The sequence below is a fragment of the Lagenorhynchus albirostris genome, chromosome 21 (assembly GCF_949774975.1).
Source record: "Lagenorhynchus albirostris chromosome 21, mLagAlb1.1, whole genome shotgun sequence".
NCBI lineage: Eukaryota > Metazoa > Chordata > Mammalia > Artiodactyla > Delphinidae > Lagenorhynchus > Lagenorhynchus albirostris.
This window is the reverse complement of record NC_083115.1, coordinates 4,643,006-4,667,154: the sequence shown is the minus strand read 5'-3', so window position 1 is coordinate 4,667,154 and position 24,149 is coordinate 4,643,006. Positions and strand designations below refer to the sequence as shown.

Genomic DNA, 24,149 nt, shown 5'->3' with positions numbered 1-24,149 from the left:
AAAACAGAACACAACAAATGATGAGGATGAGGAAAAATTGCAACAGTTGTGCACTGTGGGTGGGAACGTTAAATGGCATCACCACTATTCTGTGTATGGAGATTGCTCAGATTATTAAAAATAGAATTACCATATGACCCAGCAATTCCTCTTCTGGGTATACCCAAAAGAATTGAAGGCAGTGTCTGGAAGAGATATTTATGCACTCATGTTCATAGCAGCATTATTCACAATAGCTAAAACTTGGAAGCAACCCAAATGTCCATCAATGGATGAATGGATAAAGCAAACTGCTGTGTATATACACAATGGAATATTATTTAGTCTTAAAAAGGATGGAAATTTTGCAACAAAGTACAACATGGAGGAACCTTGAGGACATTATGCTAAATGAAGTAAGCCAGTTACAAAAAGACAAATGCTGTATCATCCACTGAAATGAGGTACTTAGTAATCAATATCACAGATACAGAAAGTAGAATGGTGGTAGCTGGGGCTTGGGGAAGGGAAGAATGGAGAGTTGTTATTCAATAGGTATAAAATTTCCATTTTAGAAGATAAAAAGAGTTATGGAGATGGATGGTAGTGATGGTTGCACAACAGTGTGAATGTACAATGAACCACTGAACTGAACACTTAAAAATAATTGGTAAACTTTATGTGTATTTTAACACAATAAAAATTGTAGAAAACAAAACCCAATTTATTTGATATATAGTACCTACCTCTTTTAAAATTTCTTTAAAATAATCCAGCTCCATATTTTTTAAAGCTTCATTGCATAATTTCCTTACTCTGAAGCCCATTAGCAATTAGTGTTTTACCATTTTATCATCATATTTTGTATAGTTAGATCTAAATCTTTAATTTCTTGAAGCTTGGGAACTATTTCCTCCCATCCTCTGCTTTCATGAGCATCTAAAATAGAATTCATAGGTAGTAAATATATGTGGATTTTTCTTAAGCGGGGGGACAAAAAGGAAGGATCCCTTCTGCCAACACAGTGCTGATGTCACTCACTTCCGCACTTCATATATGGCAAGTCTAGTGATCATCAACTTCTTCAGCTTTTGTTTGTCTGGAGAGATTTTGTCTCTCCTTAATTTTTTTTTTTTTTTTTTCCCGGTACGCGGGCCTCTCACTGTTGTGGCCTCTCCCGCTGCGGAGCACAGGCTCCGGATGCGCAGGCTCAGCCGCCACGGCTCATGGGCGCAGCTGCTCCGCGGCATGTGGGATCCTCCCGGCCCGGGGCACGAACCCGTGTCCCCTGCATCGGCAGGCGGACTCTCAACCACTGCGCCACCAGGGAAGCCCCTCTCCTTAATTTTTTAATTGAAGTATAGTTGATATACGGTAATAACAGATGTTACAGGTGTACAATATAGCAATTCACACTTTTTAAGTTTATACTACTTTTATAGTTACCATAAAATATTGGCTATATTCCCCACGTTGTACAATATATCCTTGTAGCTTATTTTATACCTAATTTATACCTCTTAACCTCCTACCCCTATATTGACCCTGTCCCCTTGCCTGTCCCCCTGGTAACCACTAGTTTGTTTTCTGTATCTGTGAGTCTGCTTCTTTTCTGTTATATTCACTACTTTGATATATTTTTTAGATTCCACATATAAGTGATATCATACAGTATTTGTCTTTCTCTGACTTATTTCAGTTAACAGTGACCTCCAAGTGCATCCAAGTTGTTGCAAATGGCAAAACTTCATTCATTTTTATGTGTGAGTAGTATTCCAGTGTGTGTGTGTGTGTGTGTGTGTGTGTGTGTGTGTGTGTGTGTGTACTCGTACACCACGTCTTCTTTATCCATTCATCTGTTGATGGACACTTTGGTTGCTTCGACAATTGTAAATAGTGCTTCTGTGAACATTGGGAGGCATGTGTCTTTTTGAATTAATGTTTTTGTGGGGGTTTTTTTGGATATATATCCAGGAGTGGAAATGCTGGGTCATATGGTAGTTCTACTTTTAGTTTTTTAGGACTTCCATACTGTTTCCCGTGGTGGCTACCCCAGTGTACTTTCCCACCAATAGTGTACGATGGTTCCCTTTTCTTCACATCCTCCCCAACAGTTGTTATTCATTTTCTTTTTGATGATAGCCATTCTGACCAGTGTGAGGTGATGCTGTAGTTTTGATTTGCATTTCCCTCATGATTAGCGATGTTGACCATCTTTTCGTGCACTTGATGGCCATCTGCATTTCTTTTTTGGGAAAATTTCTATTCAGTTCTTCTGCCCATTTTTTAATCGGGTTGTTTGTTTGTTTGTTTGTTTGTTTGTTTTAATGTTGAGTTGTCTGAGCTTTTTATATATGTAGGATATTAACCCCTTATCTGTCATATCATTTGAAAATGTTTTCTCCCAGTCTGTAGGTTGTGTTTTCATTCTGTTTATGGTTTCCTTTGCTGTGCAAAATCTTTTAAGTTTAATTAGGTCCCATTTGTTTATGTTTGCTTTTATCTCCTTTGTTTTAGGAGATGAATCAAAAAAAAATATTCCTGCGATTTATATCAAATAGTGTTCTCCCCCTGTTTTCCTCTAGGAGTTTTTTGGTATCCGTTATACATATATATTTTATTTACAGTCATCCATTGCTGAAGACTTAAATTGTTTATATATTTTGGATATTGTGAATAAAGCTGCAATGAACATGGAAGTGCAGATATCTCTTTGAGATCCTTATTTCAATTTCTTTTGATGTGTACCCAGAAGTGGGTTTGCTGCATCATGTGGTAGTTCTATTTTTAAGATTTTGAGGAATCTCATAGTGGCTTCACCAATTCACATTCCCCCTAACAGTATACAAGTTTTCCCTTTTCTCAACATCCTTGTCAACACTTGTTATCTTTTTGATAATAGCAAAAGTAAAAGGTGTGACGTGATGTTTCACTGTGATTTTGATTTTGATTTTCCTGGTAATTCATAATGTTGAGCACCTTTTCATGTACTTTTTGGTCACTTGCATGTCTTCTATGGAAAATATCTATTCAGAGCCTTTGTGCATTTTCGAATCTTTGTTGTTGTTATGGAGTTGTAAGAGTTCTCTGTGTGCTTTGGATATGAATGCCTTATCACATATATGATTTTCAAATATTCTCCCCTTCTGTAGGTTTCTTTTTATTTTATTACTTGTTTCTTTTGCTATGCAGTAGCTTTTTAGTTTGATGTAGTCTCACTTATTTTTGCTTTTGTTGCTTCTGCTTTTGGTGTCACATTCAGTAAATTGCTGCTGCCAAGATAAATGTCAAGGAGCTCTTTCCCTGTTTCCTCCTAGAAGTTTTACTGTTTCATGTCTTATGTTTGAGTCTTTAGTCCATTTCAAGTTCATTTTTCTGAGCAGTGTAAGATAGAGGTCCAATTGCATTCTTCTGCATGTGGTTATGCAGTTTTCCCAACAGCATTAATTGAATAGACTCTCCTTTCCCTATTGAGTTTCTTGGCTCCCTTGTCAAATATTAGTGGACTGTGTGTAGGGGATTATTTATGGGCTCTCAACTATGTTCCATTGTTCTATGTGTCTATTTTTGTGGCAATACCATATTGTTTTGATTACTAAAACTTTTAGTGTAATTTGAAATCAAGAAGTGTGAAGCCCCTGGATCCTTATTTTTCTTTCTCAGGATTGCTTTGGCTATATGGGGTCTTTTATGGCTCCACAAAAATGATAGGATTGTTTTTTCTATTTCTGTTGAAAAATGCCATTGGAATTTTGATAGGGATTGCATTGAATCTATAGACAGCTTTGTGTAATACAGACATTTAAATAATATTAATTCTTCCAATACATGATAATGGGATATATTCCCATTTGTTTGTGTCTTCTTCAATTTCTTTCATCAAAACCTTGTTTTCAGTGGACAGATATTTCACCTCCTTGGTTAAATTTATTCCTAAGTATTTTATTCTTTCAAATCCTTTTGTAAATTGGATTGGTTTCTTTGTTTCTTTTTCTTTTTCAAATGTTTAGTTATTAGTGGGCAGAAATGCAACTGTCTCATATATGTTTTGTATCCTGTAACTTAAACAAATTTGTTTATTCTAAGAATTTTTTTGTAGAGTCTTAGGATTTTCTGTATATAAGATCATATCATCTGCAAACAAGGGCAATTTTATTTCTTCCTTTCTGATTTGGATGCTTTTCAATTTTTGTCTTTCCGAATTGCTCTAGCTATGACTTCCAGTGCTATGTTGAGTAGGACTGGTGAGAATGGGCCCTGTTGTCTTTTTCCTGATCATGGAAGAAAAGTTTTCAACCTTTCACCACTGAGTATGACGTTGGCTGTGAGTTTGTCATATATGGCCTTTGTTGTGTTGCAGTATGTTCCTTCCAGTTCCAATTTGTTGAGAGTTTTTACCATGAGAGGATGTTGTATTATGTCAAATGCCTTTTATGCATTTATTGAGATGATCATATAATTTTATCTTTCGTTCTATTAATGTGACATATCACATTTATTGATTTCCATTCGTTGAACCAACCTTGCATCCCAGAGATAAATCCCACTTGATCATGGTGAATTATTATTTTAATGTGATATTGAATTTGGTTTGCTAATATTTCTGAGAAATTTAGCATCTGTATTTATTGGGGTTATTTGGGTTACTGGTCTGTAATTTTCTGTATTTATTGGGGTTATTGTGTTATTGGTCTGTAGTATCCTTACACTTTGGTTTTCGTAGCAGGATAATGCTGGCCCCATAAATTGAGTTTGCAGGTGTTTCCTTCTCTTCAATCTTTTGGAAGAGTTTGAGAAGGATGGACATTCATTCTTCTTTAAATGTTTGATATTCACCTGTGAAACCACCTGGCCCTGGGCTTTTCTGTGTTGGAAGTTTTTTGAACCTCCTTATTTGTAATTAGTCTGTTCAGATTTTCTATTTCTTCATGTTTCAGTCTTGGTAGTTTGTATGTATTTGAAGATTTTATCCATTTTTTCTAGATTGTCCAGTTTGTTGGTTTATAATTGTTGATAGTAGTCTCTCAAGATCCTTTGTACTCTGTGGTACCAGTTGTAATATTTTCTCTTTAAATTCTCATTTATTTGAGCCCTCTCTTTTTTCTGATTTAGTCTAGCTAAAGTTTTGTCAAATCTTTCTTTTCAAAAAACTAGCTCTTCATTTCTTTCTATTATTTTCTGGTCTCTATTTCATTTATTTCTGCTCTGATGTTTGTTATTTCCTTCCTTCTGCTAACATTTGCCTTAGTTTGTTATTTTTCTACTTCCTTGTTAAGTAGAGTGAGGTTCTTTATTTGAGATCCTTATTTTTCCTTAATGTACCATTTGTTGTTGTAAGCTTTCTTCTTAGAACTGCTTTTGTAGCATCCCAGAGATTTTCATATGTTATATTTTTGTTTGTTTTAAGATATTTCTTGATTTCTTGTTTGATTTCTTCTTTGACCCACTGGTTGTGCAGGAACATATTGTTTAATATCCACACATTTGTTAATTTTCCAGCTTTACTTCTCTCATTGATTTCTAGTTTTATACCTTTGTGGTCAGAAAATATAATTACTATGATGTCAGTCTTCTTAAATTTGCTAAGCCTTGTTTTGTGACCTAACACTGCTCTATACTGGAGAATGTACCATGTGTGCTTGAGAAGAATGTGAATTCTGCTGCTGTTGGATGGAATCTTCTGAATATGTTTGTCAGATCCCTTTGGTTTAATGTATGGTTCATGTCCAACGTTTATTTGTTGATTTTCTGTCTGAATGAACTATCCATTGTTGAAAGTGGTGTGTTGAGTTCCCCTACTATTATTGTATTTTTGTCTATTTCTCCCTTCATATCTGTTAGTATTTGTTTAATATAGTTAGGTGCTCCATTGTTGAGTGCATATATATTTATGATTGTTATATCTTCTTGATGAATTGACCTCTTTATCATTACATAATGACCATCTTGGTCTCTTGTTTCTATTTTTGCCTAAGTCTATTTTGTCTGATGTAAATATAGCTACCTTTGCTCTCTTTTGGCTTCCACTTGCATGGAATATATTTTACCATGTCTTACTTTTGACATTCTGTGTGTCCTTAATACTCTACTGAGTCTCTTGTAGGCCGCATAATAGGGTCTTTTTTTTTTTTCTATCCAGCCACCGTATGTCTTTTGACTGGAGAATTCAGTTCATTAATGTTTAAAGAATTACTGTTACTTAACAGTCAACTAATGCCATCTTATTTGTTGTTTTCTGGGTGTTTTGTGTTTTGTAACTCTATTTTTCTTTTATTCTTTTCTTTTTACCTTCCTTTGTAAATTAATGATTTTCTATAGTGGTATACTTTGATTCCCTTCTGTTTATCTTTTCTGTATCTACTTTAAGTGTTTGCTTTGTGGTTACCATGAGGCTCACATAAAACATATGATAATTTATCTTTGATCACATTAAAAACTCTATCCTTTTATCCCCTTTCATATTTTCGATGTCACCACTTACATTTTTTTAAAATTGAGGTATAATTGAAATATGATATTATATTAATATCAGTTGTGCAACATAGTGATTCAATACTTTTAAATATTGCAAAATGATCATAATAAGTGTTAACATCTGTCGCCATGTATAGTTACAAACAATTTTTCTTGTACTGAGAACTACATCTTTTCATATTGTGTACCCACTAAAAGTTGTTGAAGCTATAGCTATTTTTAATACTTTCTTCCTCCAACTTTTATATTAGAATCAAGGAGTTGACACATCACCATATTACAGTATTAGAGCATGCTGAATCTGACTATATGCTTGTTTTTACCAGTATGTTTCACATTTTCATTTGTTTTAATGTTACTAATTAGCATCCCTTTACTTCAGCTTGTAGAACTCTTTTCAACATTTCCTGTAAGACAGGTTTAGTGGTGGTGAATTCCCTCCATTTTTGTTTCTTAGGGAAAGTCTTTATTTCCCCTTCAATTCTGATTAACAGCTTTTCTGGTTAAAACATTCTTGTTTGACAGTTTCTTTCTCTTAGCAGTTTTAATAGATCATCCCATTCTCTCCTGGCCTACAAAGTCTCTACTGAGAAATTTAGATATCCTTATGGGAGTTTCCTTGTATGAGAAAATTTTTTTCTGTTGCTGCTTTTATAATTATCTCATTGTCTTTGGTTTAGACAGTCTTATGATTATGTGCATTGCAAAAGATTACTTTGAGTTGAATTTTGAGGTGATCTATTAGCTTTATAAACTTGGATATCCAAATCCCTCCCAGGCGTGGGACATTATCATCCATTATTTCTTTAAAGAAGCATTCTATCCCTTCCTCACTCTCTTCTCCTTCTGGGACTGCAATGAAGTGTTTGTCATTTCTTTGACGGTACCCCATAGGTCAGGTAGGTGTTCTTCGTTCCTTTTCATTCTATTTTTTGTCTCCTCTAATTCAGTAATTTATTTTATTTTATGGAAGTATAGTTTATTTCCAATATTATGTTAGTTTCAGGTATACAATATAGTGATTTTATTTATTTATTTATTCACTCATTCATTTATTTTTGGCTGCACCATGTGGCACGTGTTATCTTAGTTCCCAAGCAGTGATCAAACCCATGCCCTGTGCAGTGAAGGTGCAGAGACCTAGCCACTGGACTGTCAGGGAATTCCTGATTTTATATTTTTATAAATTATACTCCATATAAAGTTATTATAAAATATAGGCTACACTTCCTGTGGTGTATGTTATATTCATATATTTTATTTATTTTTATACCTTGTAGTTTGTAACTGTTAATCCCCTTCCTATAATTTGCCACTCCTAAAATCCTCTCTCAACTGCTAACTAGTTTGTATCTTGTGATTCTGCTTCTTTTTTGTTACAGTCATTTGCTTGTTTTATTTATTTATTTTTTTGATTTCACATGTAAGTGAAAACATACAGTATTTTTCTTTCTCTATATGACTTTCACTAAGCTTAACCATCCAGGTCCATCCATATTGTTGCAAATGACAAAATTTCAGGAGATACAGTGAAGTTTATAGATCATGTTCTCCAACTATAAAAATCTGTGAAATTGCTAAGGAGAATTCCCTTGTCAATTAAACGTAGCGACAACAAAAGATCTCAGTTCTTATTACATGTGATTAAAATGAGCAACACTGCCTACCTCTAAATCATCAAGTCAAAGTGATGGGGCAGCTTTAAATATCTTCTAATTTTTCATGATCTTAAAATTAGATAGAACTATTTTAAATGGCCAAAGTAGATGAACATTCACATCCTTCCTAATTTTAAAATTCAATAGTTCTTGTTTAGTGATTGTTAGGTTACTAGGGAACACAGCTGAGGACTCTAGTGTGGAATAGGAAGAGTTAAATGAAATGCTCTTTGGGCTTCTTGTCAGTATCGCATTATAAATCCCATCTCTTTCCTCTTTTTTTTGTAGTAAGAGCAAACTTTATTTTCACATTTGGTAGATAACTAAGGCAGAGCATAAACAGTTTAGAGGAATAGAGAGGCAATGACTGCTTATTTTTCTAATAGTATATAGCCATTTGAGTAATTAATCTTGATCTATCCCCAGCAACTTTTTAATGCGAGGTAGTTATAAACCTTCCTAGGGATAACATTATAATTTCCAGACTGGGTCTGTTATTTCTATCATGATAATTGGAATTGTGTGTTGTAATTTACTTACTTAAGTTTCTTTTTTTCTTTTAGCATCTAGAGGTGCTTCATTTGCTTGTTTTGAGGAAATAAATTCAAGAGGAGATAAATTTGGAAACTGTGGCCGAAATTTTTGTAATTACCCGTATGTATTTAGAAAATTATAATTTTGTTTGGAATGTAGGTTGTATATTGCTAAGATTCTGGAACATATTATGTACAAGCTAAGATGCCATTTTATAACAAGTTTTCTCTTGTTTCATGATCTGAGCTGAACAGTATTACCTATTTCCTACAAACAACATGTTTTCAGTGTCTATAATGTTAGAATAATGACCATAAAAATCACCTGTGTTTATTGATGGGCTGAGGTAGGCATTGTGTTAGTTCCTTTATATTCATTATATATTTATGCTATATATTATAAATATATGTTTATATACATCAAATATTTGTAGTTAGAATTATTTATCCCATTGTACTAATGAAAAAAATCAAAGACCAATGATCATTTGCTCAAATTTCAGAAGCTAATATAGACCAGATCATGGCTGTCAGATTGCAAAAATGATTAATTTTTCCCTTGCTACATTTCTGCACAAAACAAAAAGAGCCACATCATACATGAGTCAGTGTGCTCAAAAAAATTTACTTAGAGAAAATTTTTGAAATGTGGATTTAAGTTAGTAAAATACTTTAAAAATTTAGCTGTATCAGCAATCTACATTATTTCTGTAAATAATAAGAAACTTTTCTTCTTCATTATGCTTCTAGCCATGTGTTATGTGGAAAATTAGTTTGTACCTGGCCTCACAAAGCTTTAGTAAGACGCCGAAATTTATCTGTGATTTATACACATGTACGAGATGACCTGTGTACATCAACATTTCTAAACACAGAGAGGACACCTAGAAATACACTGACCACAGTTGAAAACCCTGAAGACAGAGATCAAACATTTGTAGAAGATGGCACTGTGTGTGGTCCTGAAATGGTAATTATAACTAAATATTTTAAGTGTTTTAAAAATTATTTTTTATGCTTGTACTCATTTTGCCAATATACCAACCAATGCATTTTAAAACAGCCTTATTGAGGTATCATTTGCCATAAAATTCACCCATGGTAAGTGTACAATTCATTGCTTTTGATTAATTTATAGAGTTGCACAACCATCACCACGTTCAGTTTTAGACCATGCTATCGACCCCCAGATTTCCCTGTTGCCCATATTGAACACCTCACCGCTAAGCAACACCCCTATTATTAACATCTAACAACAGTATGGTACATTTGCTATAATCAATGAAGCAATGTTGATACATTATTTTTAACTGAATTCCATGCTTCATTCGGATTTCCTTGGCTTTTTACCTAGAGTCCTTTTGCAGGATTCCACTCAGAATACCACAGGACATTTATTAAGCTCCTCTTGACAATTTCTCAGAATTTCCTTGTTTTTGATGGCCTTGACATTTTGGAGTAGAACTGGTTGATATTCTGTAGAATGTCCCTCAATTTGGATTTGTGTAATGTTTTTCTTGTGATTAGATTGGGTTTATGTGTTCTTGGGAGGAAAATGCACAGGTAAAGTGCCCTTTCATCATATCAAGTATATGTGCATGTTGACATTAACCTTGATTACCTGGCTGAGGTAATGTTTCCAGATTTCTCACTGTAAAATTACTCTTTTCCCCCTCTTTCCATTTTGCACTTTATTGAAAAAGTCACTATGTATATACCAGACTTAAAAAGTAGGAAGTTATGTTCCGTCTTATCGAGGGCTCGGGATCTACATACATTTTTTATTGAGGTGTAGTTGATTTATGATATTATAAAAGTTTCACGTATGCAGCAGAGTGATTCAACATTTTTATAGATTATACTCTAAAGTTATTATAAAATATTGGTTATAGTCCCTTTGCTTGTATAATATATACTTGTAGTTTATTTATTTTACATATATTCTTAATCACCTGTGCCTCTCTTTCCCCTCCCCACTTCCCTATCCCCACTGGTAACCACTAGTTTGTTTTCTATACCTGTTTCTGTTTTGTTATGTTCACTCATTTCATATTTTAGATTCCATATATGTGATAATATATAGTATTTGTCTTTCTCTTTCTGACTTATTAAGTGTAATACCCTCAAGGTCCATCCATGTTGTCACAAAAGGCAAAATTTCACTTGTATTTATGGCTGAGTACTACTCTATTGTATATATGTACCACATCTTCTTTATCCATTCATCTGTTGATGGACACTTAGGTTGCTTCTGTATCTTAGCTATCATAAATAATGCTGCTATGAGTACTGGAGTGCATATATCTTTTTGAATTAGTGTTTTCATTTTCTTTGCATGTATATTTAGGTATGGAATTGATGGATTACATGGTAATTCTATTTTTAGTTTTCTGAAGACCCGCCATACTGTTTTCCACAGTGGCTATAGCAAAATACATACCCACCAACAGTGCACTATGGTTTCCTTTTCTCCACACCCTCTCCAGCATTTATTATTTGTAGACTTTTGATGATAAACATTTGACGGGTGTGAGGTGATAATCTCATTGTGGTTTTGATTTGCATTTCTCTGATCATTAACAATTTTTTACATTTATTTTTTAATTTTAAATTTATGGGAGTATAGTTGATTTACAATGTTGTGTTAATTTCAGGTGTACAGCAAATTGATTCAGTTATACATGTACATATACTCATTCTTTTCTTAGATTCTTTTCTTGTATACGTTTTCCCAGAATCTTGAGTAGAGTTCCCTGTGCTACACTGCAGATCCTTGCTGGTTTTCTATCTTATATATAGTAGTGTGTGTATATTCATCCCAAGCTCCTGACTTATCACTCCCCACCATGTTTCCCCTTTGGTAACCATAAGTTTGGTTTTGATACCTGTAAGTCTGTTTCTGTTTTTCAAATAAGAATTTGTTTCATTTTAAAAATTAGATTAGACATATGAGTGATATCATATGATAGTTATCTTTCTTTGTCTGACTTAGTTCACTTAATATGAAAATTCTCTAGGTCCATCCATGTTGCTGCAGATGGCATTATTTCGTTCCTTTTTATGTCTGAGTAATAGTCCATTGTATATATGTACTACATCTTCTTTATCCATTTTTCTCTAGATGGACATTTAGGTTGCATCCAAATCTTGGCTATTGTAAATAGTGCTGCAGTGAACATTGGGGTACATGTATCCTTTCGGATTATGGTTTTCTCTGGATATATGCCCAGGAATGGGATTGCTGGATCATATGGTAGTTCTACTTTTCATTTTTTAAGTAGCTTCCATACTGTTCTCCACAGTGGTTGTACCAATTTACGTTCCCACCAACAGTGTAGGAGGGTTCCCTTTTCTCCACACCATCTCCAGAATTTATTGTTTGTAGACTTTTTGTTGATGGCTATTCTGACCGGTGTGAGGTGATACCTTTTGTAGTTTTGATTTGCATTGCTCTGATAATTAGTGATGTTGAGCATCTTTTCATGTGCTGTTTGGCCATCTGTGTGTTTTCTTTGGAGAAATGTCTATTTAGACCTTCTGTCCATTTTTTATTGGGTTGTTTGCTTTTTTGACATAGAACTGCATGAGCTGTTTGTATATTTTGGAGATTAATCCCTCATTGGTAGCTTTGTTTGTAAATATTTTCTCCCATTCTGTGGGTTGTCTTTTCATTTTGTTTATGGTTTCCTTTGCAGTGCACAAGCATTTAAGTTTAATTAGGTCCCATTTGTTTATTTTTGTTTTTATTTCCATTACTCTAGGAGAGGGCTCAAAAAATATTTTGCTCTGATTTATGTCAAAGAGTGTTCTGCCTGTGTTTTCCTCTAAGAGTTTTATAGTATCTGGTCTTATATTTAGGACTTTAATCCATTTTGAGTTTATTTTTGTGTATGATGTTAAAGAATGTTCTAATTTCATTCTTGTACATGTAGCTCTCCAGTTTTACCAACACCACTTACTGAAAAGACTGTCTTTATTCCATTGTATATTCTTGCCTCATTTGTCGTAGATTGACCATAGGTGTGTGGGTGTATTTCTAGACTAAAGGAGACAGTAGAGAAAAATGTTCCAGACAAAGGAGCAAAATAAAAACCCACAAGAACAACTAAATGAAGTGGAGATAGACAAACTACCTGAAAAAGAATTCAGAGTAATGATAGTAAAGATCATCCAGGATCTCAGAAAAAGAATGGAGGGACAGACCAAGAAATTACAAGAGGTGTTTAACAAAGAGCTAGAAGATTTAAAGAACAGACAGAGATGAACTATACAATAAGTGAAATGAAAAATACACTAGAAGGAATCAATAGCAGAGTAACTGAGGCATAAAAACGAATAAGTGAGCTGGAAGACAGAATGGTAGAAATCACTGCCACAAGACAGAATAAAGAAAAAAGAATGAAAAGAAATGAGGGCAGTCTAAGAGACCTCTGGCGCAACATTAAATGCACCAACATTTGCATTAAAGGGGTCCCAGGATAGGAAGAGAGAGAGAAAGGGCCTGAGAATATTTTTGAAGAGATTATAGCCAAAAATTCTCTAACTTTAGCAAGGAAACAGTCACTCAAGTCCAGGAAATGCAGAGAATCCCATACAAGAGAAACCCAAGGATTAACACACTGAGACACATATTAATGAAACAAATAAAAATTAAAGACAAGTAAAAAAAAAAAAAAATTAAAGACAAGAAAAAATATTAAAAGCCACAAGGGAAAATCAACAAGTAACACACAAGGGAACCCTGATAAGGCTATCAGCTGATTTTTCAGCAGAAACTCTGCAGGCCAGAAGGGAATGGCTCTGCATATTTTAAATGATGAAAGGGAAAATCCTACAACCAAGAATATGCTATCCAACAAAGCTCTCATTCAGATTTGATGGAAAAATCAAAAGTTTTCCAGACAAGCAAAAGCTAAGAGAATTCAGCACCACCAAACCAGCATTAAAAAAATCCTAAAGAAAATTCTCTAGGCGGAAAAGAAAAGGCCACAACAAGAAAAAAGAAAATTATGAATGGAGAAGCTCACCATTAAAGGCAAACATAAAGTAAAGGTAGGAATTCATCCACACACAAATATGATATCAAAACAAGCAATTGTGAGAAGAGGGGAGTACAAATACAGGATATTGGAAACGCATTTGAAACTAAGAGATCAACAATTTTAAACAGTCTGGTATACATATAGACTGCTATATCGAAACCTCATGGGAACCACACAACAAAAATCTACAATAGATACACAGACAAAAAAGAAAAAGCAATCTAAGCATATCACTAAAGATAGACATCAAATCACAACACGAGAACAAAAGACAAAGGGAGAAAAAAGACCCCCCAAAAATCTAAAATAGTTAATAAATGGCAATAAAACATACATATCAATAATTACCTTAAATGTACATATATTAAATACTCCAACCAAAAGACCTAGAATGGCTGAATAGATATAAAAACAAGACCTATATATATGCTGTCTACAAGAGACCCACTTCAGATCTAAGGACACATACAGACTGAAAGTGAGGGGATGGAAAAAGATAATCCATGGAAATGGGAATCAAAAGAAAGCTGGTGTAGCACTATTCATACCAGACAAAATAGATTTTAAAATACAGAATGTTACAAGAGGCAAAGAAGGGACAGTACATAATGATCAAGGGATAAATCCAAGAAGAAGATATAACAATTGTAAATATATATGCTCCCAACATAGGAGCACCTCAAAATATAAGGCAAATGCTAACAGCCATAAAAGGAGAAATCGACAATAATGCAATGATAGTGGGGGATTGTAACACCCCACTTTCATCAATGGACAGATCATCCAGACAGAAAACCAGTAAAGACACAGACCTTAAATGACACATAGACCAAAGGGACTTAATTGATATTTATAGAACATTCCATTTGAAAGCAACAGAATAAACTTTCCTCTCAAGTGCTCATGGAACATTCTCCAGGATAGACCATACCTTGGGTCATGAAGCAAACCTCAGTAAATTTAAGAAAATCGAAATCATATCAAGCATCTTTTCTGACCACAATGCTATGAGACAAGATATCAATTACAGGGAAAAAAAACTGTAAAAAATATAAACACATGGAGGCTAAACAATATGCTACTAAATAACCAAGAAATCACTGAAGAAATCAAAGAGGAAATCAAAAAATACCTAGAGACAAATTACAATGAAAACATAATAATCCAAAACCTATGGGATGCAGCAAAAGCAGTTCTAAGAGGGCAGTTTATAGCAATACAAACCTACCTCAAGAAACAAGAAAAATCTCAAATAAATCTAACCTTACACCTAAAGGAATTAGAGAAAGAAGAACAAACAAAGCCCAAAGTTAGTAGAAGGAAAGAAATCACAAAGATCAGAGCAGAAATAAATGAAATAGAGACAAAGAAAAAAATAGCTAAGATCAATGAAACTAAAAGTTGGTTCTTTGAGAAGTTAAACAAAATTGATAAACCTTTAGCCAGACTTATCAAGAAAGAAAAGCAGAGGACTCAAGTCAATAAAATTAAAATTGAAAAAGGACAAGTTACAACTGATGATTATGAATTTTCAGCATCTTTTTATGTGCCTGTTTGCCTTCTGTATGTCTTCCTGGGAAAAATATGTATTCGGGTCTTCTGTTCATTTTCTAATTGAGTATTTTGGGTTTTTGATATTGAGTTGTATGACCTGTGTATATATTTTGCATATTAATCCCTTGTTGGTCATATCATTTGTAAATATTTTCTCCCATTCAGTAGGTTTTCTTCATTTTGTCAATGGTTTCCTTGCTGTGCAAAAGCTTTTGAGTTTAATTAGGTCCTGTTTGTTTATTTTTGCTTTTGTTTCCTTTGCCTTAGGTTACAGACCAAAAAAAATTATCGCTACAATTTATGACAAAGAGCATTCTTTTATGTTTTCTTCAAGAAGTTTTATGGTTTCCAGTCTTACATTTAGGTATTTAATCCATTTTCAGTTTATTTTTTGTCTATGGGATGAGAAAATGTTCTAAATTAATTATTTTACATGTAGCTGTCCAGTTTTCCCAACATCACTTATTGATGTCTTTTTACCATTGTCTATTCTTGCTTCCTTTGTGATAGATTAATTCACCATAAGTGTGTTGGTTTACTTCTGGGCTCTCTATATGGGTCCATTAATCTTTGTGTCTTTTTTATGCCAGTACCATATTGTTTTGATTACTGTTGCTTTGTGATATAGTGTGAAATCAGGGAGAGTTATACATCCTGCTTTGTTCTTTTTCTCAAGATTGTTTTGGCTATTTGGGGTCTTTTGGGGTTCCATATACATTTTAGAATTATTTGTTCTATTTCAGTGAAAATATGTCATGGGTATCTTGATAGGGCTTGCATTAAATCTGTAGATTGCTTTAGGTAGTATGGACATTTTAACAATATCCTTCCAATCCGTGAACACAGTACATCTTTCCATCTGTTTGTATTGTCGTCAGTTACTTTCATCAGTGTCTTACAGTTTTCTAAGTACTGGTCTTTTACCTCCTTAGTTAGATTTATTCCTAGGTATTATATTATTTTGATGCAACTGAAATTGGAATTTTGAAAAAAAATTCTCTGATAGTGTATAAAAATGGGGCAGATTTCTGTATATTAGTTTTGTATCATGCATCTTTACTGAATTAGCTTTAGTAGTTTTTGTGGTATTTTTAGGGTTTCCTATACATAATATCATGTCATCTGCAAACAGTGACAGTTTTATTTCTTCCTTTTCAATTTGGATTTCTTTTATTTTTTTCTTGTCTGATTGTTCTGGCTAGGACTTACAATACTATGGTGAATAAAAGTGGTGAGAGGGGGCATTCTTGTCTTGTTCCTGATCTTAGAGGAAATGGTTTGAGCTTTTCACCATTGAGTATGATGTTAGCTGTGGAATTAGCATGTATGTCCCTTATTACATTGAGGTATATTCCTTCTATTCCCACTTTGCTGAGAGTTTGTATTATAAGTGGCATTGAATTTTGTCCATAGATTTTTCTGCAGGTATTGAGATAATCATATAATTTTTATTCTTAAATTTGTTAATATGTGTATCACATTGATTGAATTGTGGGTATTGAACCATTTTTGTATCTCTGGATTACATTCCCACTGCATCATGGTGTATGATCCTTTTCATATATTGTTGGATTTGGTTTGCTAATATTTTGTCGAGGATTTTTGCATCTATGTCTGTCAGTGATATTTCCTTGTAATTTTCTTTTTCGTGTGTGATATCTTGGTCTGGTTTTGGTATCAGGGTGATACTGGCCTCTTAGAATGATTTTGGGTACATTTCTTTCTCTGCAATTTTTTAGAATAATTTGAGCAAAATAGCTGTTAACTCTCTTACAAATGTTTGGTAGAATTTTACTGTGAATCCATCTAGTCCTGGACTTCTGTTTGTTGGGAGTGTTTTTAAATTACTGATTCTGTTTCATACTGGTAATTGGTCTGTTCAGATTTTGTTTTTACCCCTTATTCAGTCTTGGGAAATTGTACATTTCTAGGACTTTGTCCATTTCATTGTCATATAATTTTTGGAATATCTTTTATGATCCTTTGTATTTCTGTTGTATTAGTTGTAACTTTTTTTTCCATTTCTGGTATTATTGATTTGGGCCCTCTCTCTTCTTTTTCTTGATGGGTCTGGCTAAAGGTTTATTAATTTTGTTTCTTTTTCAAGGAACCAGCTCTTGTTTCATTGGTCTCTTCTATTGTGTGTGGGTTTTTTTTTTGTCCCTATTTTAGTTATTTTGGCTCTGATCTTTATGATTTCACTCTTTCAAATAACTTTGGATTTTGTTTGTTCTTCTTTTTCTAGTTCCTTTAAGTAACTAAAGGAGTTTAAGTTGTTTAAGTTAAGTTGTTAAGTTGTTAAGTAAGTTTAAGTTGTTTGAGATTTTTCTTGTCTCCTGAGGTATACTTGTATCATTATAATTTTCCTTCTTAGAACTACCTTTGCTGCATCCCATGGATTTTCAATTATAGTGTTTTAATTTTCGTTGTCTCCAAGCATTTAAAACTTCTTATTTGATTTCTTCAGTGATACATTTTTGTTGTGTAGCATATTATTCAGGCTCCACGTTTGGTTTTTTTTTCCCTCATAGTTAATTTCTAGTCTCAATCACCTTGTGGTCAGAAAAGATGCTTTATATGATTTCAACTAAATTTACCCGGACTTGTTTTGTGGCCTAGTATCTTTTTTTTGTGGCATGTGATCTGTCCTGGAGAATGTTCCCTGTGCACTTGAAAAGAATGTGTATTCTACTGCTTTAGATGGAATGTTCTATATATATCTATGAAGTCTCTTTGTTTTAATGTGTTATTTAAGGCCAGTGTTTCCTTACTGATTTTCTGTCAGTATGATCTCTTCATTGTTGTAAGTGGGCCATTAAAGTCCCCCACTATTATTATGTTACTGGCAATTTCTCCCTTTATGTCTGTTAATATTTGCTTTATGTGTTTAATTGCTTCTATGTTGGGTGCATGCATATTTAAAGGTTTTCATATCTTGTGCTAATCCTTTTATCATTGTCATCATTTATATTATCATCTCTGTTTCTTGTAACAGTCTTTATTTTAAAGTCTATTTTGTCTGGTATAATTATTGCTATCCTGGCTTTCTTTTTGTTTCCATTTGTATGGAATACCCTTTTTTATTCCCTCACAGTTAGTCCATGTGTGTCTTTAGCTCTGAAGTGAGTCTCTTGTAGGCAGCATGTATATGATCTTGTTTCTGTATTCATTTAGCTACTCTGTGTCTTTTGATTGGAACATTTAGTCCACTTTCCTTTAAAGTAATTATTGATAGTCATGTACTTATTGCTATTTTATTATTTGTTTTGGGGTTGTTTTTGTACTTCTCTTTTTTGTTACTTTCTCTTTTTGCTCTCTTACCTTCTGATTTAATGACTATAGTTAGTGTTATGTTTGCACACATCTTTTTTTGTGTGTGTGTATCTATTATAGATTTTTGGTTTGTGGTTAACATGAAGTTTATATAAAACTATATATATATATATATATATATATATAATTTTAAATTGCTGATTTCTGAAGTTCAACCGCATTTTAACAATCCTGCATTTTACTCCCCTTCCCCCACATTTTTGACATCATATTTCACATATTTTTGTTTTTCATATCCCTTTACTATTCATTGTGGATATAAGTGACTTTACTATTTTTGTCTTTTAACCTTCCATGTATATAAATATGTGGTTGATTTACTACCATTACTATATATTTTCATTAACCAGTGAGATTTTTTGTTTTGTAATTTTCACGTTTCTAGTTGTGGCCTTTTCATTTTCATTTAGAGAAGTCCCTTTAACATTTTTTGTAAAGGTGGCTTGCTGGTGCTGAACTCTTTTAGCTTTTGCTTGCCTGTAAAACTGTTGATCTTACCATCAAATCTGAATGAAAGCCTTGCCAGCTAGAGTATTGTTGGTTGTCGTTTTTCTTCCTTTCATCACTTTAAAAATATTGTGCCACCCCCTTCTGACCTGCAAAGTTTCTGCTGAAAAGTCAGCTAATAGTCTTATGGGAGTTCTCGTGTATGTAATTTGTTGTTTTCCCCTTTTTGCTTTTAATATTCTTTGTCTTTAATTTTTGCCATTTTCACTACAGTGTGTCTTGGTGTAGTCCTCTTTGGGTTGATCCTATTTGGAACTTTCTCAGCTTCCTGTGCTTGGATGTCTGCTTCCTTTTCCAGGTTAGGGATTTGTTTCAGCTATTACGTTTTAAAATATGTTTTCAGTCCCTTTCTCTCTCTCTTCTCCTTCCGAGATCTCTATAAAATGAATATTAGTGCACAGAATATTGTACCAGAGGTCTCTTAAACTTTCCTCATTTCCTCTTACTCTTTTTTCTGTTCGGCATCAGTGATTTCCACTACTCTGTCTTCCAGCTCACTGATCCACTCCTCTGTATCAATTAGTCTATAATTGATTTCTTCTAGTATGTTTTCTATTTCAGTTATTGTATTCTTCATCTCTGTTTGGTTGTTCCTTATATTTTCTAACTCTTTTTTAGAAACTTCTAACTTTTCACTTTTTTCTTCCAATCTTCTCCTGAGTTCTTTGATCATTACCTTCAATTCTTTGTTGGGTAGACTTGCAGATCATTTTAAACTTTCAAGACTTGTTGTTAAGCTCTTTGAAGGCATAGAGTAAATATTTTAGGGTCTAAATTTTACTTTAGGCTAAATTTGCCCCAGTTCTGAGTTGTGACCCTTCTATGGTCTCTATTGAATATTCTGTTCATTCAACATGGCCTGTACATTCACGCTGATAGGACCTTGTATGATTTCCATGTTGTGTGATTTCTGGAACTATTCATCTTATAGTTCCTTGCTAATTTTTTTCCTCTGGAAGTAGTTCTTGTTCAGTCTTATGGATGTTAGCCCTGTGCAGGTGCAGATTGTATTCAGCCAAAGACAGAAGGCAGTTCCTATGTAGGTTTATAGAACTCTTTCATTTGTAGTTCTCTCCTCTAGAATAGTCTTCCCAGCAAATTCTAGGTTCCACAGCCTCCTAACCTTCACATACTTGAATCCCCATCTCCTTTACTCAACAAGATTTCCCAACTGTGTTTGGGTTCCTCCTCACTACACCTTAATCAGGAAATTGCCTCCAAGCAAAGAGCCTGGAAAATAGGAGGGCTCACCTCATTTGTTTTTTATTTTTTTCTCAGAGATCATAGTCTTGTTCTGCCTATAGTCCAATGTGTAAAAATAGTTGTTTTCTATAATTTGTCTAGTTTTCTAGTTATTTATGGTAGGAGGGTAATGGTGGACCATTATTGAGCCTATAAATAATTGCATTGCCATAAAAAGTGAAGGAACAGTAAATGTATTGTTTCTGAATTTGAGGGCACTAGTGAGAACCAGTTCCTAGTTTTAAAATGTTTCATTTCAGTTTATAAAAGCATAGCTAATAAACTGAGGATTAGAAATGCATCAAGAAGAAAGAAAAAGGGCTTTCTGATATATCATCTGAAATGTATAACCACAGTTAATTTTTCTCATTATTTAATTTAGCCCTGTATAATTGATTCTTATTCCCCTGGATTTTGAGTTAGCAGTTTGCTTTCATATGGCATTATATTCCTGGATATAAAGGATTCCAATAAAGCCTAATTCAGCCATATGGTGTGTTCTGAAATTGTCTCCTCAGTATCAGCTTAAGCACCGTATCCTGTACCCGTGAGTCTAATTCTTGAATTCAAATAGTGTAGAATACCTGATATGATCCTTTCTACATGTCAGTGAAGACCTAGTTTCTATCCTGTACCCGAAAGCAGAAACTTTAGGTAAACATTAGAGAAAAGCACAAACTACCAGTTGATCAAAAGCCTGAAAAGTTTGAATGGTTCATTTATTAGAGTCATCAATAGTATGGGAATGGAGAAAAGCAAAATCTCTTATTTTGCAGACAGGGGTGTGATAATAACTATTTATTAAGAGTTTGATCAAAGTTTCTCTTGAGGATAAGAAAATATTATGAAGAGAAGTGGACTTGAGTTTCTACAAGCATTCAATCCATTCTAGTTACATGTACAATATATGAAACATTTATGCTAAGAACATTAGTTATGCTTATATTAATAACATTTAAAATTAACCTAGGGAAGGCTGGCTGAATTTCTTTGACAGTTCTTCCTATGCAGCTCTTACATTGCTATCTATTAGGAAATAATGGAGAATATCATAAATTAGGAGTTTGGGATTACAGTATACACACTACTATGTATAAACTAGGTACACAACAAGGACCTACTGTACAGCACAGAGAACTATATTCAAGGTCTTGTAACAACCTATAATGGAAAAGAACCTGAAAAAGAAAACATATGTATATATCTGAATCACTTTGCTGTACACCTGAAACTAACACAACATTGTAAATTAACTACTTAAATTTAAAAATGAATTAAAAAAAGAAAGATATTGTAAAATTCTTCCCAACTGCAATTAGGAACAATAGTTTCTCTTATTTTGTAAAAAGCCATTACAATATGATGAGTTTTCATTAAAAAACTAATATCTTACAAAAATAAATAAATAATGGAGAATACCAAACAAATTGTAATTATTTCTAGCATTCTTATATTTATGAGATAAGAGAACAAATCTGTTATTTTCTGATGGCAATCTCAGAAATCTCAAAGATAGTTTTAGGTATTATTAAAATCATGAAGAAAAAAAAATATTTTTGACTTTAGACTCTGACCTTGGTAAGGTAAAGTCACCAGAGTTGTCCAAGGTGGTTACTTAATTAAAAAGGATTATTGGTTATCTAGTAAAAATTGCTTAACTCCCTGTTAATCAAAGTGACAGTGCAAGAGCTTGCATAAAATAGGAAAAGGTACTAAAATTATAGGGAACTTTAGCTCTTTCAAAAAACGGGGAGGTTTTTAAAAATAACCATTTACATAATACAAAGCATAGAAAATTATTCTGGTGAAATATGGAATCTCTGCCATCCAGGTAAATTTATAGAAAGTAAACAAAAACCTTGGACTACCACTGTAAAGAGCAAACTGAATACTTCACAAGCAATTTCCATGTATACAATTTTTAAAAACCCAAATTCTAATTTTGCATCAATATAGTATGAGGCTTTACGGTATTCACAAGGATATTTGTTAAATTATCTTATGAATGACCCCACCAAAATTGAACAATTGTTGCTAAATTTTTTTCAGAATCATTATTTTCTTGTGCATAGGTATTATCAACAAAACCAAGGTTACCTTGCACAAAATGTCTATAATTTTCCATATTCATTCAAGCCTTGACATTCACTGTCCTCTTTCATATTCTGAAACAACCAGATATAGCATTAGGATAAAACAGTTTTGTCTTTTGAGAAGCAATTACACATCCTATTATCCTGAGACATAATTGTCTTCTGCCATTATTGCTACTGGCATGTCCTAATTGTAGTAATTATAATTTTTAAACCAATTAATTTATATTTCAGAAAGATGTAAAGGTAGATAATTTATTTCTGCCTCTCATACAGAAGCTAGTTAGCAGCCTAAAAACTCATACACACCTAATACAATCCCTTACAGTCACACTCATTTTCTTTTTAAAGTGACAAAAATGAACAAGTTAATACAACCCAAAGGTATAGCCATTCTGTAATATATAAACTAAGCAAAATTGTATGTGTATACACATGTGTATATGCATATATACAAGCACTCACAAATATATACACATCATGAGCAGACTTACTGACTTGGTCAAGAATCAGAAACAAAAACAAAGCAACAAAAAACCAAAATGAGAAGAAAGAAACTCAGAGAAATGGAGAATCAGCCAAGTTAAATTTTTGATGCCACTTGGGAATCACCCTACTTTAGAGGCATTAGGTGAAAGAATGTTGAAATACAGTTGTTAGGTTCGAAGTAAAATCTGCTAATGTCCTATAGAGTAATAAAAACCGTAATTTCGGGTTATCATTTCAATCAGACAAAACTCATTTACATACCGGCCAGACAAAAACTATGTTAACATATAAGTTCACAAAATCTAGGCTCTTATCAGTACTGACTAGCAAGTTATACAAAGTACATTCCTTAAATAATTAAATAACCTTTAGGTTTACCTTAGATGGGTCCTTTAATGAATGTTCAGAAATGACATTGAAAAGAAATGTGGTTCTCCAATTTTCTCTGTTTACAAGTGTGGACAATTTTTAACAGGTATATTAGCAATATTCCAGCAATATTTGTTTTTAATGACCTCCACACCTCTTTTTAACAGCAACATTACTTTTAAGTAATTTTTATACAGCTCATTTTTTTATGTTCGGCAATATGTAATCAAGTGCTCTTGCATGCACTATAGGGAGTAATTTTTAGCTAACATTTGAAGATCTCATGTGAATACTAGTTTGGGGTGAGTAAGTTATTATATGATCAAGCATTTTTCCTCCTTTGGAATGTTTTTGCAACAACTTTCTTGAATTGTATTCATTGTTTCAATAGAACCTTCAAAGTTACACTGATTTTAACTTCTTATAATCAACTCTGATTTTTTTCTGATTGGTAGATGAATGTTTTAATTAAATTGAATACTATTTTTACAATATTATATTCTGCTGTAACATATTATAGTTATCACTTATGTTATACATAAGAACAAGAGAACAGTATTAACAGTTAATAATATAGCATACTATAATTTTAGAATGTTTTAGAATGTTCTAATATCCTATAAACAAACAATATATCTAACAACCATTTAATGTTCTAATGAATCCTAGAAATTATTAATCCCAAGAGCTACTCTGGAAAATTAAATAAATTTACATTTCTTTTGAGAGAAAGTCTCAAGGTTTGCTTGCTCAATTCAAATTTATTTTTATATAATGCTCTTTGGTAATAGTGCAAGAAAATAATCCAAGTATCTGTCACATCTTGCTCATTTGGAAACATATAGATACAAATAAGACCTGAGATCTCTCTCCCCT

General features: G+C 33.2%; 1 protein-coding gene across 1 annotated transcript in view; it reads left to right on the top strand.

The window, feature by feature from the left end:
- The window catches only part of ADAM18 (ADAM metallopeptidase domain 18), a 130,694-nt gene that overhangs the window by 81,981 nt on the left and 24,564 nt on the right, over nucleotides 1-24,149 (top strand). Inside the window, exons 15-16 of the mRNA XM_060136316.1 lie at nucleotides 8,675-8,765; nucleotides 9,395-9,614. Of these exons, the coding sequence (XP_059992299.1) occupies nucleotides 8,675-8,765; nucleotides 9,395-9,614 (311 nt within the window). The remainder of the gene's footprint in view (nucleotides 1-8,674; nucleotides 8,766-9,394; nucleotides 9,615-24,149) is intronic.